General features: G+C 42.7%; 2 protein-coding genes across 2 annotated transcripts in view; both read right to left on the bottom strand.

Annotated features, from left to right (window-relative positions):
• The window catches only part of LOC309558450 (uncharacterized protein), a gene marked incomplete at both ends in the record, with an annotated part of 88,680 nt that extends 81,271 nt beyond the window's left edge, over positions 1-7,409 (bottom strand). The window contains 2 exon segments of the mRNA XM_082261523.1: positions 30-194; positions 7,367-7,409. Of these exon segments, the coding sequence (XP_082117649.1) occupies positions 30-194; positions 7,367-7,409 (208 nt within the window).
• A 709-nt stretch (positions 7,410-8,118) lies between these two features.
• The window catches only part of LOC309558449 (uncharacterized protein), a 49,661-nt gene continuing 40,436 nt past the window's right edge, over positions 8,119-17,343 (bottom strand). The window contains exons 10-11 of the mRNA XM_082261522.1: positions 15,628-15,663; positions 8,119-8,248 (exon numbers count right to left, since the gene is read on the bottom strand). Of these exons, the coding sequence (XP_082117648.1) occupies positions 8,171-8,248; positions 15,628-15,663 (114 nt within the window). The 3' untranslated portion in view covers positions 8,119-8,170. The remainder of the gene's footprint in view (positions 8,249-15,627; positions 15,664-17,343) is intronic.

Genomic DNA, 17,343 nt, shown 5'->3' with positions numbered 1-17,343 from the left:
TTAGTTGGGATAATTTTGAATCCACTCACCTGTGGCTCCATGGGAAACCCATAGAAGGACCAGGAGGAAGAGGAGATTCGGTGGTTTACTCATCTTGGAAATCTTTGGTGTCTCTCGCTCCTTCATGAGCAGAATTTGCTCCCAGAGCTGTCGGTTCACAGATAAGATTTCACCTTCGCTACCTCCGTATTGTTCTGTCAAATAAACATTTCTAAAATGCCTTAGTCACAGTTTGCTGCTCTTTTTTGCTTGGCTTCCCCTTTCTTTGTGCTCAGGTTTCCTCATTCTTTATGTTTACCGATCCAACACAAAAATGTTGTCAATCCTGTCCCGAGCACCGTTGCCTGGATATCCTTGAATGCTCTTTTAGACATGATGCAAGGTTGATTACACAAGATTTTGAATCTTTTCGTTGAATCTTTTCGCACCATTTAGTCTAAGAAAAACGTATTTTAGAACAATTGTTGTTTTCTATATCCACACAATGGTGTCATTGAAATGCCAACAGACCATGAGACGTAGAGTGCTTCCCATTCATTGTATAAAAGTCTTTCCAAAGGAAACAAAAAAAAAAATTGTCATGTCTGGCAATTATTCTCAGTTGTCAATAAGGTAAAGGTGATACTAGTATCGTCATTTTTTTTACTTATTTTATGATTGGTCAGATTAACCACCTCCTTCTGACACTTTGCTTCTACATGTAAAAATCTACTTTTTTTTGCTAGAAAATTACTTAGAACCCCTAAGTAATTTTCTTCTGCTGTCCGCTCTTCTTTTCTTCTCCTCTCCGGTCTTCTGGTCTTCTGCTCTTTTGCTGTCGGCTCTTCTTCTTCCTCCGGTCCTCCTCCGACGACGTCTCTGGTGACTATGCCGGTCTCCGGTCTCTGCAGCTTATTATATAGCCATTAGCGGCGTGGCCCCCGATGACGTCATCGGGAGGCCCCGCCCCCTCATGTCACAGATGACGTCATCGGGGGCCACGCCCCTAATGGCTATATAATAAGATGCAGAGACCGGAGACCGGCATAATCACCAGAGACGTCGTCGGAGGAGGACCGGAGGAAGAAGAAGAGCCCACAGCAAAAGAGCAGAAGACCAGAAGACCGGAGAGGAGAAGAAAAGAAGAGCGGACAGCAGAAGAGCGGACAGCAAAAGAGCAGAAGACCCCGGAGAGGAGAACACAAGAAGAACGGACAGCAAAAGAGAAGAAGACCCCGGAGAGGAGAAGACAAGAAGAGGCGGATGAAGATTTTTAATAAACTTTCCAAAACGTCTCCTGTCGTTATTTCCATACACTGCCTTTTATGTGGTGAATGAGTAGGGGTATATTCACATAGGGAGGGGGTCCGGGATCTGGGGGGCCCCCTTGTTAAAGGGGGCTTCCAGATTCCGATGAGCCCCCTGCCCGCAGACCCCCACAACCACCGGCCAGGGTTGTGGGGATGAGGCCCTTGTCCTCATCAACATGGGGTCAAGGTGCTTTGAGGTGGGGGGTGCAGAGCTCCCCCTGCCCCAAAGCACCAACACCCCCCCATGTTGAGGACATGTGGCCTGGTGTGGTCCAGGGGGGGTGGGGCCGCTCGCTCTCCCCTGCCCTTTCCTGGCCTGCCGGGCTGCACGCTCGGATAAGGGTCTGGTATGGATTTTGGGGGGGACCCCACACCGTTTTTTCAGCGTGGGGCTACCCTCAAATTCTATACCGGACCCGAAGGGCCTGGTTTGGAACCTGGGGGGGGAACCCCACGCAGTTTTTTTCCCATTTTTGGCGTGGAGTTCCCCCTCAAGATTCTCACAGTGCAGGTCGCGCCGCAAGTCAGATCCGACTTGCGGTGCGACTTCCATTCAAATCAATAGGGAACCATTGATTTTGAATGGAGGCAGAAAAACGCTGCTAAAAGCAACGTGGCCAAACGTGCAATAACGCAAATGGAAAAAGCTACTGAAAGCACGTTTAACAGCTGCTTTTTCCCGGCCTCAGAAATAGCTTTGCAGGACGTTTTTTCTAATGTCCCGTGTACATGGAACCTTACTCTAACTATCCCATATAGCCTGGAATTTAATAAAATCAAACAGATAGTTAACAAACATCTTCCTGTTCTCTATGGAGACAGGAAATGTGCAAAGATTCTAGAAGGGGGTGTCAACATTGTTGCAAAGAGGGCCAAAACTTTAGGAAATCAATTATCTCCCAGTCTTTTTTCTGCTAAAAACAAAAATATTACATCAGAAACGTGGCTGCATTTTAACTACTTAAGCCCCGGAAGATTTTACCCCCTTCCTAACCAGGGGGTATTTTGCGATTCGGCACTGCATGACTTTAACGGACAATTGCGCGGTCGTGCGACGCGGTATCTAAACGAATTTGGCGTCCTTTTTTTCCCACAAACAGAGATTTCTTTTGGTGGTATTTGATCACCTGTGCGATTTTTTGATCACGCGCTATAAACAAAAAAAGAACGTAAATTTTGCAAAAATAGCAATATTTTCACATTTTTTTATATGAAATTCCCCCCCAAAAAAATGTAAAAATCAAAATTTTTTAACATTTTCGGCCAATTTGTTTTACGCTACCTATGTTTGGTAAAAAAAAATCGCAAAAAGCGTATTTTGATTGGTTTGCGCAAAAGTTATCGCGTTTACTAACAAAGGGAAAGATTTTTGTCATTTTTGTTGTTTTTTTTTTTTAACGCGTAATGGCGGCGATCTGCGATTTTTTTTTGCGGTACTGCGACATTGCGGCGGACAGATCGGACCCTTGACTGACATTTTTGCCACTTTTGGGGGTACCAGTGACATTTGTACAGTAATCAGTGCTATACATATGCACTGTTACTGTAAAAATACACTGGCAGTGAAGGGGTTAACTTTTTTTTGAAAGGGAGGGGCTATGTGTGTCCCTAGGGGCGTGCTTTCTACTGTGATTGGCTGTGGCTCCAGATGTATGAAGAGTGATCAACGGTTCTACATAGTAGAACCGTATGATCATCCTTCATACACAGGGGAGAATGACAGGCAGCTTGTTTACACAAGCCGCCTGACTTTCCCCCTCTCCCCCGCCGATCGCAGAGTGACCGGCGGACAACGGGTCTGCCGGTCACACGCGCGGGGGGGTCCGTGACCACGCGGGAGCGGGAGCGTGCCTCCGGCGGCGCGCGCTCGCTCCCTAGACCCTCACAAGCTAGTGACGTAGCCCTACGTCACTTTGCCTGTGAGGGGCTGACCGCCGACGTAGATAGTCGTGCGGCGGTCGGCAAGTGGTTAAAGGAAACTTTAAATGCGGCACTAAAGACTGCATTACATGCCCACACATTGCAGGAGGGAATACCTTTCAGTCTACATTGGATAATAGAACATACAAAATAGAAAAATTCTATAACTGCAACACGACATTTCTGGTCTATTTGATTACATGTAGTAGTTGTTTCGTGCAATATGTGGGTCGAACCACATGGAAATTGAAGGACAGATTCAGGGAACATTTGAGCGATATCAGGGTACGTAAATCTACCAATGTCGCGCGCCATTTTAATATGAAGCACGGTGGAGATTTGTCCCTGGTATCTGTTCAGGTGATATCCCCATTGAGAAGGGGGGTTGTTTTTCGCCTTCTATGTAAAAGGGAAGTGTTTTGGATACACAGACTCCAAACTCGTTTGCCTGGAGGACTCAGCTTTGAATGGGATGTCACCCACTTCTATTCATAAAGTTGGGTTTTATAAGTTAGGGTGAAGGATTATCTGTCTGAAATAGGTACTTTTCTTGTGCATTAAAGTGTATACATATCCCCTGCACACATAATGGTTTATTCGATCGGCCTATATTTGGATGATCAAGTATATATATATATATATATATATATATCGTTTGCTTTCATATATATTTATATATTTTTCTATATTGTGTATATGGGGCTAAAATAATATCTTTTGGTGGCTATATGGTGGGATATGTGTGCATTTCTTTGTGGACCCTTAGGCATCCTTTATATGGGATCATAAGATCCATGTCGTTGACACATTGGTCAGTGTATGGACTGAGAGATCCCTGTCGTTGATATGTCTATCTATATGTCTATCAATGTGTGTGCAAGAACCTGTTGATTCAAAACCCAATTAGCTATACTCTTGGGGTCCGCTATGTCCATATCTATTATTTAATTTTTATTGGGCATGGATATCGAGATAACTAGCTGATTGCAGGAGGGCATTCACTATAAGCTTTAGTACCAATATTATTGTATGGGATTATTTACTTCTATATACTAACACGGACATCCTCTGGATGGGTTCCGTGTTGGGTCCTTTTTTCCACCCGGTGTGGTAATATGGGTTTTTACATACCATATCGGGTGGATGCATATAGGGTACAATCTGTTTCCCGTTGTTTTTGCTATATCCCCTTCTTCCCTTGTTGTTGGTGGTATGGGGAGCTCATTTTTGCTCTATCCTCTGGATTTATGAGAGGAGAATATATGTGGATGCATGGGGTAAATATGTCATAAGGAGGTTAGATCTATCATACAACTTCATTGGTTGTTAACACTATTTCCCTGTTTCCACATTATATATCCATTCATGGTTTCTTTGACCGATCACTATCTATCTCTGTTTTTGTTTTTGCTCTTCTTCTTTTTTTTTTCCCGTTTTCTCTTCTTTTCTTTCTCTCTGGTTTTGTTTTTCCTTTCTCCCCCTCTTTTTTCTGTTTTCTTTCTCCTTTTTTTTTTTTTTTTTTCCCCTGCGTTTTTTTTTTCCTTTTTTTTTCCTGCGTTTATTCTATTTTCTTTTTTTTTTTTTTTTTTTTATTTTGTGCTTCCTTTATTGATTTATTACATATTATTATACTTATTTGTTTGAATCCCTTTTTTACATTTTTATATTTGGTTCACTCTGGAATGCTAGGGTTATTGTGCCTATGCGATATCTGTACGTTTTGTAACATGTATGTACACACTTTGATACATTGTTTAGTTTGTTTGTGTATATATTTATACCACATGCATTAGACTGTTCTGTGATGTGATTATATAAATGCATGTTGTTATAATAAGGTGTATCTTTGTTGTAACAGAATTGGGGTATATAATACCCAAGGATAAATAAAAAGAATAGTAGCGCAACAAGTCACTAGATGTGACTCTAAAAAAGTAAGACATTAAAATCATACATAGAAAAGGGTGTTACTAAAAACACTCTTATAAGGGTATAAAAGTCCTTTAAAGTCCATAGACCGTCCAGGAATGAGTGATGCTGCTATTGGATCACCTTTTTTGACCACCACCAAGTGTCACACCAAGGGGTCAGCAGAAATGGCAACTCACCAGATAAAGTGGCTCAGGTGTTCTCACACAAGAGCAAAATGAGCGGATATCCAAGATACAGATGATGGCTGTAGACAAACGACCTGGATATGTCACCGCTGCATACACTTAATCAGACCTCCTTTCCACCAATTCCACTCAGCATAGTGTTCACATGCAAGGCAAAATAACCCCAATAGTGAAGTATTGTAAAACTCAACTTTATTGAAAGATAGATTGCACTTACATTCGTAGGAAAAAACAGGCTTCTAAGCAGTAGCACAAGCGGCAAGGGAAGGATCCACACTCGTGTAATCACCCGGGTTGACTCCACGCCAGCCCCGATACTTCCGGGTGGGTTCTCTTCCGTGCCACGTGATGTCGGATGCGTCGTCTGGTCACGCCCGACGCGTTTCGTCATTTCCGACTTCAACTGGGATGTTTATTACTATATTGTACGATCACTATCGTTTATGGAGCACATAGCTGTGATGATATTGGCTATTTATTATATACATGAATTGATTATGATTTTTAATTTCTCAGTAATGTTTATTTTATTTTATATTTTCCAGGATTGTTTCATTTATCCATTTTTTCATAGCATTTTTTCTGTATAACTTTATATATGGTTACTTTAAGGAGGCATGCTACATATGCATCGATATCCTCTACATGAGACCTAGATGCATGTTTTCCTTTATTGCCATTTCGGCGGTGCATGTATGTATTCATATTATCTAAATTGAGGGACTTCTCACTCTTTCTTTTTCCTTTAAAGAGGTTGTACAGTATAGTTTGTACTAGGAGAGATCATCCCAGCAACTCACCTGCATTTTACGGATATGGCTCCCTATTTCCTTTTTTTCTCTACATTTTTATTTTTATTTTCTTTAGCTTTTAGTTTTAGTTTGTCTTTTTCTTTTTCTTCTTTTTTTCTTTTTCTACATTATCTTTGTTATTATTGCTTTTTATTTCTTTTATTCTGTCTTCTATTTTTCATACCCATTGCAATTGCCTTGCTGTGGGTGGTGTCTCAATTAACGATGATCGAGGAAGAGCTCAGGAAGTGTTAGCCACTATTTAAGCAATATCTCTTCATGTATGTGCATGGTTACGACTAAGCGGACGTTTATCCGTGAAACGCGTCAACTACTTTGCATTCATCTCTTGTCTCTGACTGTATTATGGATACACTTTGAATTGATTTTATCTTTTGGATACGAATAAAACAGATTTTATATTTTTCACCTTCAAGTTGGAGTGTGGCTATTTCTCTCTATACATTACGGATGTCAGCGGTGTCATCCGCTGACATCCGCAATGCCCATAGACTTACATTATGTCCGTATATCATCCGCAAACGGATGGGATGATATGCGGACATACGGAGCGGATGACACAAGTGTCATCCGCTCCGTGAAAAAAAAAAAAAAAGACCGGAGCGGAGAATAAAAAATGATCGCCCGTGTGAAAGGAACCTAATAGGCACAAAACCAGACAAACACAATAATAATAAAAAAAACTTACAAAACTTTATTCAGGTGACAAATAAAATATTACATCCAGGCCATTATTTTAAAATGTACTCAAATGTCAGATCAGAAAGCTCAGAAATATATATTTTTTCTTTTAAGCTATACAGAGTAAAGACAGTATAGCTCTGGAACCACTGGCGCTGCCAGCAACTTGGCACTCGGAGGAAACCACACTGTCTCCTACTTGGACTTGCAGGATGTTTTCCTATGGATGCTTCTGATTTTCCACCTGTTTGTACGTTTCATACAATAAAGTGTACCCTTCAAATTTATAATCTACACTTAGATGGGCGCTGCTCTTTTTTCTGCTTCCTCACCCACAGAGCCCTTCCTACTCTGACGAGCTGGCTGCCTTTCTGCATAGACTTTGTCTTTCACTATGATAATTGGATTTACACAGTGGCGGCTGGCAATTTTTTTTTTTTTGGGGGGGGGGGGGGCGCAATCTGTTCTACCACCCCCTCTCTCCTTCCTCCCCCCTCCCAGGACGGACAGTTGGCTGGCTGCCCAGCAGGATGGCCAGCATCCTTACCTGCTCCTTCCCGAGTGGCTGTGAGTCTCCCCTGGCCGTACATCCCCTCCCTCTTCCTGGCCAATGGCCAGTAAAATCACGTCTCTTTTTAGCCAATCAGGAAAGGGGTCTCATGACCTGCTTCCTGATTGGCTGGGAGGAGAGTCAGTGCGATAATAGCAAATATTCATTCCCTATTGTCATACAACTGGGTGGGCTCAGGGCGCAGTGCTCTGCACCCCAAGCCCACCCTTTTTGAAGTCTATTAGAGCCTCTGGCTCTAATCACGTGCTGCAAAAAAAAAAAAAAAAATCCCCAATTGGAATCCATGCATCTGGCACCCTGCATGTAGATTAGGGGGCCGGATGCATGGATGGGGGGGGGGCAGCGCCCCTGTTCCCCCAATGGACAGGCCGCCACTGGATTTACATGAACTATCCACACTACAGGATCCCCCATACGGCATTCCCTACACCCCCCCCCCCTCCCCTCTGGTATTGATTCCTCCCTCTCACCACAATTGTTAAGCCACTCCAGACCTGTACAGCACTTACTTACTAACTCTTTACGAGAACCTAATCAATAGTTCTGAGATGGACAAAGGAAGAAGGAATGGTAAAAGATTTTATTTATAAAAAAGTGACCAAAAAAAAAAATTGAGAGAAAAAAAAAAAAAAAAGATTTTATTTATAAAAAATTGCAATTATTTATGATACAAAGTGCACAGAGCAAACAAATGTCACCAGTTAGGATTAACATCAACTTTGAAGAACATTCAACATCAGCTTCCTCCTCATGTGCAGAGACCAATGGTGATCCATTCTACTATAAAGTAACACACAGGATAATAATCAGAATAATCAATAAAAGGCCACCAAGTCCACCGATTATGAAAAACGCCATCTGTAAGGGGAAAAAAAAAAACGATTTTAGTTTAAAAAAAAAAAATCATATAACTCACATTGTAATCTTTTTCTTTACTATGAGCCTCAAAGCCATTAACCTCCTATAGAGTTTTCCATGATTGTGTTTATTTAGGAAGTAAGGTAAATCCTGATGATGTGACAACCATTAAAAAAAAATATATATATAGAGAGAGAAACAAAAATGGTGTGTGGGGCAGGAATGGGCAGCACAAGTGGTTATCACTTCCACCTGGCAGCATTGGGTTCATTGGTTTGAATCCCAACCTTGGCACAACCTGCTCGGAGTTTGCATGTTCTCCCTGTAATTGCATGGGTTTCCTCTGGGTACTCTGGTTTCTTCTCATACCCCAAAGACATGCTGGTAAGTTAACTGGCTCCCGTATAAATTGTCCCTGTTATGTGATTGTATGAATTTGAGTAAGGGACCTTAGATTGTAAGCTCCTTGTGCAAACAGACTGATGTGAATGTACACTATACGAGGTGTGACAATCCAATTCCCAGAATGCCTGTGGCGTAGCACTATGGTAGTGAGTCACACAGCCATCTGCACATGAGCATGTTGAGATATGTTCTAAATTGGACATGCCTGAATTGCAGACCAGTTGACTTTTACATTTTGAGTAAAAATTGGCAAAAGTGCGAGTGAAGGGGATAGTTCGTAGAACATGGTAGAATGGTCAACCAACATTGTTACTTGGAAATTCTGAAAAGGTTACGGGAATTTGTTTGGAGGGAAACATTGGAACTCAGACCTGACAAGTGGCTTCACCATGACCAGCTCCTGCACAAAAATTGTTTTACAGCCTGTTCCGGGAATTAAATTGTCACACTTTGTATATGTAAAATACTGCATTAATTGTTGGTACTTGGAATTACCTGCAAAAAATAATGTGATCAACTTGGCCAAATCACTAACAGGGAATGAAGGAAATCATCTACAGCTCTTCATTAATATCTAACAATAAACACAATGGATAGAAATGGGTTTGAGCTGCAGGCTGCAACTGTCTGTCTCCTCCTTAAAGTGTTTGTAACCCTAAAAAAAATTGTTCTCCTGTTCCCTTATAGCAGGTTAAACAGCACAGTGCTTGTTCTGTCTAATCTGCCCCTCTCTAAGCTGTAAAAAAACTGGCTGATCCTGCCACTTCCTCTGTCTCCCTCTGTGTCCTGACCTTGATAATCATGGCTGCGGAGCCCTGTTCACCGTGGTCAGCCTGCGTGCCTTCGTCATCTGCAGCTCTCCTGTCCTCCTCTGTCCCCCTCACCGCTCCCTCCCTGCCTGTCAAATCCGTGTCTGTGTCTCACCTGCCCCCCCCTCCTTCCTTCCTGCTGCTATCAGTAAAGTTTAATAATTGTGCTAATCAATGCCAAATATTCAGCACAAATAGTTCACAAAAAAATAGTTCAAAAGTCCAATAGATGTTACATAGTTACATAGTTTGTGAGGTTGAAAAAAGACATTAGTCCATCCAGTTCAACCTATGATGTGCGTGTTTGCTGTTAACCGTACATTGTATACCCCTGTATGTCGTACATTGTATACCCCTGTATGTTGTACATTGTATACCCCTGTATGTCGTACATTGTATACCCCTGTATTTTGTACATTGTATACCCCTGTATGTTGTGGTCTTTAAGGTGCTAATCTAATAGTTTTTTGAAACTATCAATGCTCCCTGCTGATACCACTGCTTGTGGAAGAGAATTCCACATCCTTACTGCTCTGACAGTAAAGAACCCCCCTGCGTATTTTAAGGTTAAACCGTTTTTCCTCCAGTTTTAGTGAGTGGCCACGTGTCTTATTGCATTCCCTTTCTCTGAATAGTTTGTTCCTTATGCTAGGGTCGCCAGTACAGTATTTGTACATTGATATCATATCCCCCCTCAATCGTCTCTTCTCCAGAGAGAATAAGTTCAGTGCTTGTAGTCTTTCCTCATAGCTGATGTCCTCCATTCCCTTAATTATTTTTGTTGCCCTTCTCTGGACTCTCTCCAGTTCCAGCACATCCTTCCTGAGGACCGGTGCCCAGAACTGGACAGCATACTCTAGATGTGGCCGAACCAGAGTCTTGTAGAATGGGAGAATTATCTCTTTATTTCTGGATTGAATCCCCTTTTTTATACATGCCAGTATTCTGTTGGCTTTGCTTGCAGCGGCTTGGCATTGCATGCCACTGTCAAACCTGTTGTCCACTAGGACCCCCAGGTCCTTTTCCATCTTAGATTAACCCAGGGGTTCCCCCCCTAGTGAGTACCTTGTGTTCGTGTTTCTGACGCCCAAGTGCATTACTTTACATTTCTCAACATTAAACCTCATCTGCCATGTAGTTGCCCACCCCATTATTTTGTTCAGGTCTGCTTGTAGGGTTTCCACATCCTGCATAGAAGATATTGGCATGCTTAGTTTAGTCTCTTCTGTGAAAGCCTTACATTGAAGAAGTCTCTTCTGTGAAAGTCTTACATTGAAGAAGTCTCTTCTGTGAAAGTCTTACATTGAAGAAGTCTCTTCTGTGAAAGTCTTACATTGAAGAAGTCTCTTCTGTAAAAGCCTTACATTGAAGAAGTCTCTTCTGTGAAAGTCTTACATTGAAGAAGTCTCTTCTGTAAAAGCCTTACATTGAAGAAGTCTCTTCTGTGAAAGTCTTACATTGAAGAAGTCTCTTCTGTGAAAGCCTTACATTGCTCAGTCTGAAATCATACAGGTTCACTTTGATGTTACGGTTCTACTAGGAGTGACTGAAGCCACATCAACATTGGAGATCCAGAACCAATTTCATGCATGTGTCAGGGGGTTATAAGTAGATGTGATTGTTCAAAGTTGATGACAACACCTTCCACCACCATGAAAGGTGATCAGATACAACCACCAATAGATGAAAGACGCCCTTACCAGATCCTATTGACCCCTCATTACAAAAGATCAACAAGCGCTTGTAGTTCCAAACCCAGCCAAGGCCTTATAGTGCCCAAACAGGTCCTCCAATCAGGCTCCTCACTCTCTTCGAATCCATATCATGGAAGTTAACCAGTTGTAGTCTGTAGTATGCAGACCTTTCCTCCTGAGTGTCTGTCTCTCACAGTTCCTCTGGGTTCCTCTGGGGGAACTGGGAGAGACAGACACACAGGAGGGGCTTTTCAGAGGGGTGGCAAGGGGTGCCAGCAGTGTATATGTATACACACCCCTCCGGCCACTGTATTGGGTTAAGGGGGCTGTCGAAAGACCGTAAAACCACATCTCAACCATCTACTTTTAATGCCTCCCGGACCACATGTGTGAATAAGCTCTCACTGCCAATAGAAGTTTACTGATAGACTTATATTGAAAAAGAAAAACTGTAAAGCTTAGTCTCTATTAGACTATTAGGATGTATGTATATTATGTATATAGATAGATAGATAGACAGACAGACAGACAGACAGACAGACAGACTAAAAAGGCAACTAAATTATGTTGAGTAAGTGATACTAAGAAAAGTAACTTGAATTACCTTGTCACTAATATTTTTGCACCAGGAAAACGATTGCTAATTTTTGAGAACAAAAAAAAATAATTACCAGTTGTAGGCGTTCCATTTGATTGTAAGGTAAGATTGTCTTCTATATTATATTACATCCTAACACATGGTCTATGGATTGACACTCTCATTTGACTGTGGAGTATTGCTGACATTGGGAATGGAAACTAAGGTTTAAAGTGGTTCCAAAGGTTCAAGTTTATTTATCTTAAAATTAAAGGAGTTGCAAAGTCAGAAGGTGCATTGTAGGCATTAAGATAAAAAGCCTTATGTGTGCATCAGCCCCCCTCAGCACCCCTAATACTTCCCTGAGCCCCCTCTCTATCCAGTGATGTCCACAAGTGCCTTATCCATCCAGGATTCTCTCTCCTGATTGACTGAGGCACAGCAGCAGTGACATTGGCTCCTGCTGCTGTCAATCAAACTCAGTTAGCCAATCAGGAGAGAGGGGGCGGGGCTGAATGGCAGCTCTGTGTCTGAATATATGCACTGAGCTGCAGCTTGGCTTGGGTGCTCCCATAGCAAACTGCTTGCTGTGGGGGCACTCAAAAGGAGGGAGGGGCCAGGACCCTAGAAGAGGAGGATCTGGGCTGCCCTGTGCAAAACCAACTGCGCAGAGGAGGTAATTATAATATGTTTGTTATTATAATAGAAATAAAAACGAGACTTTACAAACATTTTAAGGTAAAAAAAGCCTTCTGGGTGCCCCCTCCCCCCTTATACTTACCAAATCCAGTGATGTGAATGACAGCAGTGGTTCTCCTGGGTCTCGCTCTCTCTCCTTATTGGCTCACGCAGCATAGAGGGCCAATGGCTCCTGCTTCTGTCAATCACAGCCAGTGAGCCAATGAGGACATAGCAGAGGGCAGGGCCGAGACACGCTTGTATGCCCCCATAGCAAGATTCTTGCTATTTGGGGCACTCAGCAGGTGGGAGGAGCTGGGAGCGCTGACAGGGGATCCAAAAAGAAAAGGATCGGGGGTGCTCTGTGCAAAACCATTAAACAGAGCAGATAGATATAATACGTTTGTTATTGTAAAAAAAATCCTTTAAAATCTCTTTAAGCTTCTAGATACCAACAACGATTTTGCCGGCTGATATGTAGAAGCACAATGGTAGGACATTTAAACTAATTCTAATGTACGAGGATGTGCGTGACCGTGGGGGGAAACATTAGAGTGCAAGCTCCTCTGGTGCAGAGACTGATGTGACTGCTACAACATGCTCTGTAAAGTGAGATTCTTACATGAAGATAGAAATCTGGTATTCCCTGATTTTTACTATAGTTTGCTGGTAATAGTAATGTTCTAATGTTAGTTGTTTGTTATTTATTTTTTTTTTTTATTATAATTTTTATTAGTTTCAATCAAATTTTACAGAACCTTCAAAAAGAAACAACATTCCTTCAAATAAATATATTACAACACCCCCCCTCCATATACCCCCCCCTCTCCATATACACCCCCCCCCCCCAATTCCCATCAATACACCTTATGTTTACCTCGATCCACCGTTTCAGTCCTGTCCAATTTTTCAACATACCCCTAATATTGCCTATTCACACTAATTTCCCTGATTTTCCCAAATTTGTATATACAGTAATCCCCCCCCCCCGCTCCATCGCGGTTCAGTTTTTGTGGTCCCGGTAATTCGCAGTTTTTTTTGTAATGTTATTTTACTATATAAATCATTAAAAATGAAATATTTTTTGTTTTCCATAGCTCTTGCTATGTCTCTTAGTATCTTTTATGTGTTTAAATGAGTTTCTATTGTTTTAAAAGTGTGTTTAAAGACTTTAAAATTCTTCTACACGTACAGTGACAGTAAAATAATCATGCCTACAATGCATTTTAATAGGGTTTTTCTATTTTGCGGAATTTCACTTTTCGCGGCTGGGTTCGGAACGTAACCCCCGCAATGGAGGGGGGTTTACTGTACTCTGTTTTTTTTTTTTTTTTTTTAATCAAACCAATTACTCCACTTTTTTTAAAAACCTTCAGCTCACTCTTCATCCCTTCTGCACTTATATTTCATATTATACTGTATGTATTCAACCCTCCAACACCATTCTTTAACAGTGGGGGCTTCTATTTCATGCCATGTTTTTTTTTTTTTTTTTGCAGCGAACCCCCTTTCCCTCCCTTTCAGTTGATCAGTTGTAGGTTGCGGGCAGATATTACCATCCCATTCTCGTTGCATATTCTCGATTCCTTACTACTAAATATATACGTTCCCCCACAGTTTTCGTGGTACCACAGATACACCAGTGGGATTAAATTCTCATGCACCACTAGCATATATCAACAGGCGAGTGACCAAACTAATTTGTTTTTACATAGATTTTTTATTAAATATATTTTTTTAAATACATTGTTTCTAAACTAAAGTAGGCTTCAAAAGTATCATCTCTCTAGTAACTCCTCACTAGTTTTCTAAAGAGTTTGCTTCTCCTTACCTGGCCTGTATTACATATTGTTTTTGTGCCAATAGTTTTTAATGTAAGATATGTAGATTGAGGTCAGGCGAAATTAAATTCCCCCCGTAGGATTTTCTGATATACAGGATATGGAAACTGTTTTCTAATGCAATTGTCTGATTTTTATAGACTTTTATCTGTGCTTTAACTTATGTACATTATGCTTTATATACAAGTCATTGGATTTTGTTTTTAATTTTGTCTCCAATAGCCATGAAGAAGGTGGAGTCTCTGTTCCCCCAAAACACTTTAGCTTCAACGTGTTCTGCTACCACCATTACAACGACTATCCTATTATCTATGTTGGTCTGTTATTTTGATACCAGGCGCTCCTTTAAAGTGGAGTTCCACCCAAAAGTGGAACTTCCGCTTATTTGCTTCCTCCCTGCCTCCAGTGCCACATTTGGCACCTTTCAGGGGGGAACAGGTACCTGTGTTTGACAGGTACCCTTCCCCACTTCCAAGAGACAGGGCCGCGGGGCCATCCCTTCGAAAGTTTGGACCCCCTCTTCCGTCCCCCACTGCCAAGCCAATGCGAATGTGCATTAGGGACCCACTCATGAAGCCGCAAGGCTTCACTGCTGGGTTCCCTTGTTGGCAATGGTGGCGGCAGCACCGACAGCCGATGAAAACATCGGCTGTGGTGCCGACATTGCTGGACTCCAGGACAGGTAATAATATTAAAAGTCAGCAGCTACAGTATGTGTACAGTATGGGTAGCTGCTGACTTTAAATTTTTGGAGGGGGAGCAGAACTCCGCTATAACCTACTACCACCAGCACCTTCAGAAATGATCACTGGGCCGTACCGAAAGGCAGTAGCCCAAGCCCTCCAAAAGGGCCTACCGCTTATTTTCTATTCAGTCGGGCCGGACGCATTGGGAGCTAATTCCCCCATAATCACCCACCTTCAGACCCTCTATCAAGTTGGTCAGTCCAGTGTAGTCTTCAACTTTCAAGAAATTACTTTTTTTTTTTAATTATCCCCTTTGCAGCATTAAGCAAGTTTGGAACTATTGAGTCTCTATAATGCTTTGAAGGTCTGTTTGTTTTATGAAAGGGGCATGTCCAAGGGTCAACTGAGACATCTTTGCCTGTGGTCCAGTTAATAAGTTGTTGTATCTTTAGCCAATACTCCCATATTTTGGGACATTCCCACCATATATGAATCATTGAGCCCTCTACCTGACTGCCCCTCCAGCACGTATTTGGCTTCTCTGGTTGATATTGATTTGTTATTTTGGCTCAGTTTTGGTGTATTTATATCTGTATTCCTGATCATCATCATGTTGTTGTATCCCAGGCCTTGGTATTAATTACAACTCTTTAGCTTTGTGTTAAAAAATGTGAAAATAGTCCACTTACTCTGCGGCTCGGCCTCTTCTGTTTTTTATTGTGCTCCTAAAAAAAGAATAATCATATATTTTAAATGTATCTGATAAACATATTACACATGGCAAATAACAAATGAATTCAGATTTTTTTTTTGTGTTTATAATTTTGTTCAGTATAAGAATGAAAATATTGAGACGAGGAAAATAACAAACGCAACACTTGTTTTTGCCCCCATTTTTCATGCGCTGAACTCCAAGATCTAAGAAAACTGGATTAATCGGTGAAGAGAACACCTCTCCAAAGTGGCAGGCACCATCAAATGTGAGCATTTGCCCACTCAAGTCGGTTACAACGACGAACTTCAGTCAGGTGGAGACCCGATGAGGACGACGGGCATGCAGATGAGCTTCCCTGTGACGGTTTCTGACAGTTTGTGCAGAAATTCTTTGGTTATACAAACCGATTGTTGCAGCAGCTGTCCGGGTGGCCGGTCTCAGACCATCTTGGAGGTGAAGATGCTGGATGTGGAGGTCCTGGGCTGGTCTCAGACCATCTTGGAGGTGAAGATGCTGGATGTGGAGGTCCTGGGCTGGTCTCAGACCATCTTGGAGGTGAAGATGCTGGATGTGGAGGTCCTGGGCTGGTCTCAGACCATCTTGGAGGTGAAGATGCTGGATGTGGAGGTCCTGGGCTGGTCTCAGACCATCTTGGAGGTGAAGATGCTGGATGTGGAGGTCCTGGGCTGGTCTCAGACCATCTTGGAGGTGGAGATGCTGGATGTGGATGTCCTGGGCTGGTCTCAGACCATCTTGGAGGTGAAGATGCTGGATGTGGAGGTCCTGGGCTGGTCTCAGACCATCTTGGAGATGAAGATGCTGGATGTGGAGGTCCTGGGCTGGTCTCAGACCATCTTGGAGGTGAAGATGCTGGATGTGGAGGTCCTGGGCTGGTCTCAGACCATCTTGGAGGTGAAGACGCTGGATGTGGAGGTCCTGGGCTGGTCTCAGACCATTTTGGAGGTGAAGAAGATGGATGTGGAGGTCCTGGGCTGGTCTAAGACCATCTTGGAGGTGAAGATGCTGGATGTGGAGGTTCTAGGCTGGTCTCAGACCATCTTGGAGGTGAAGATGCTGGATGTGGAGGTCCTGGGCTGGTCTCAGACCATCTTGGAGGAGAAGATGCTGGATGTGGAGGTCCTGGGCTGGTCTCAGACCATCTTGGAGGTGAAGATGCTGGATGTGGAGGTCCTGGGCTGGTCTCAGACCATCTTGGAGCTGAAGATGCTGGATGTGGAGGTCCTGGGCTGGTCTCAGACCATCTTGGAGGTGAAGATGCTGGATGTGGAGGTCCTGGGCTGGTCTCAGACCATCTTGGAGGTGAAGATGCTGGATGTGGAGGTCCTGGGCTGGTGGAGTTACACATGGTCTGCGGTTGTGAGGCCGGTTGGATGTACTGCCAAATTATCTGAAACACCCTTGGAGACGGCTTATGGAAATGGACATTCAATTCATGGGCAACTGCTCTGGTGGACATTCCTGGTGTCACCATGCCAATTGCACGCTCCCTCAAAACTTGTGACATCTGTGGCATTGTGCTGTGTGATAAAACTGCACATTTTAGAGTGGCCTTTTATTGTGGGCAGTCTAAGGCACACCTGTGCAATAATCATGCTGTCCAATCAGCATCTTGATATGCCACACCTGTGAGGTGGACGGATTATCTCGGCAAAGGAGAAGTGATTACTAA

This window comes from Pelophylax lessonae, assembly GCF_965119305.1.
Source record: "Pelophylax lessonae genome assembly, chromosome: 6".
In the NCBI taxonomy this organism is placed as follows: domain Eukaryota; kingdom Metazoa; phylum Chordata; class Amphibia; order Anura; family Ranidae; genus Pelophylax; species Pelophylax lessonae.
Note: the sequence above shows the minus strand (reverse complement) of the source record. Positions and strands in the feature narration are given on the sequence as shown.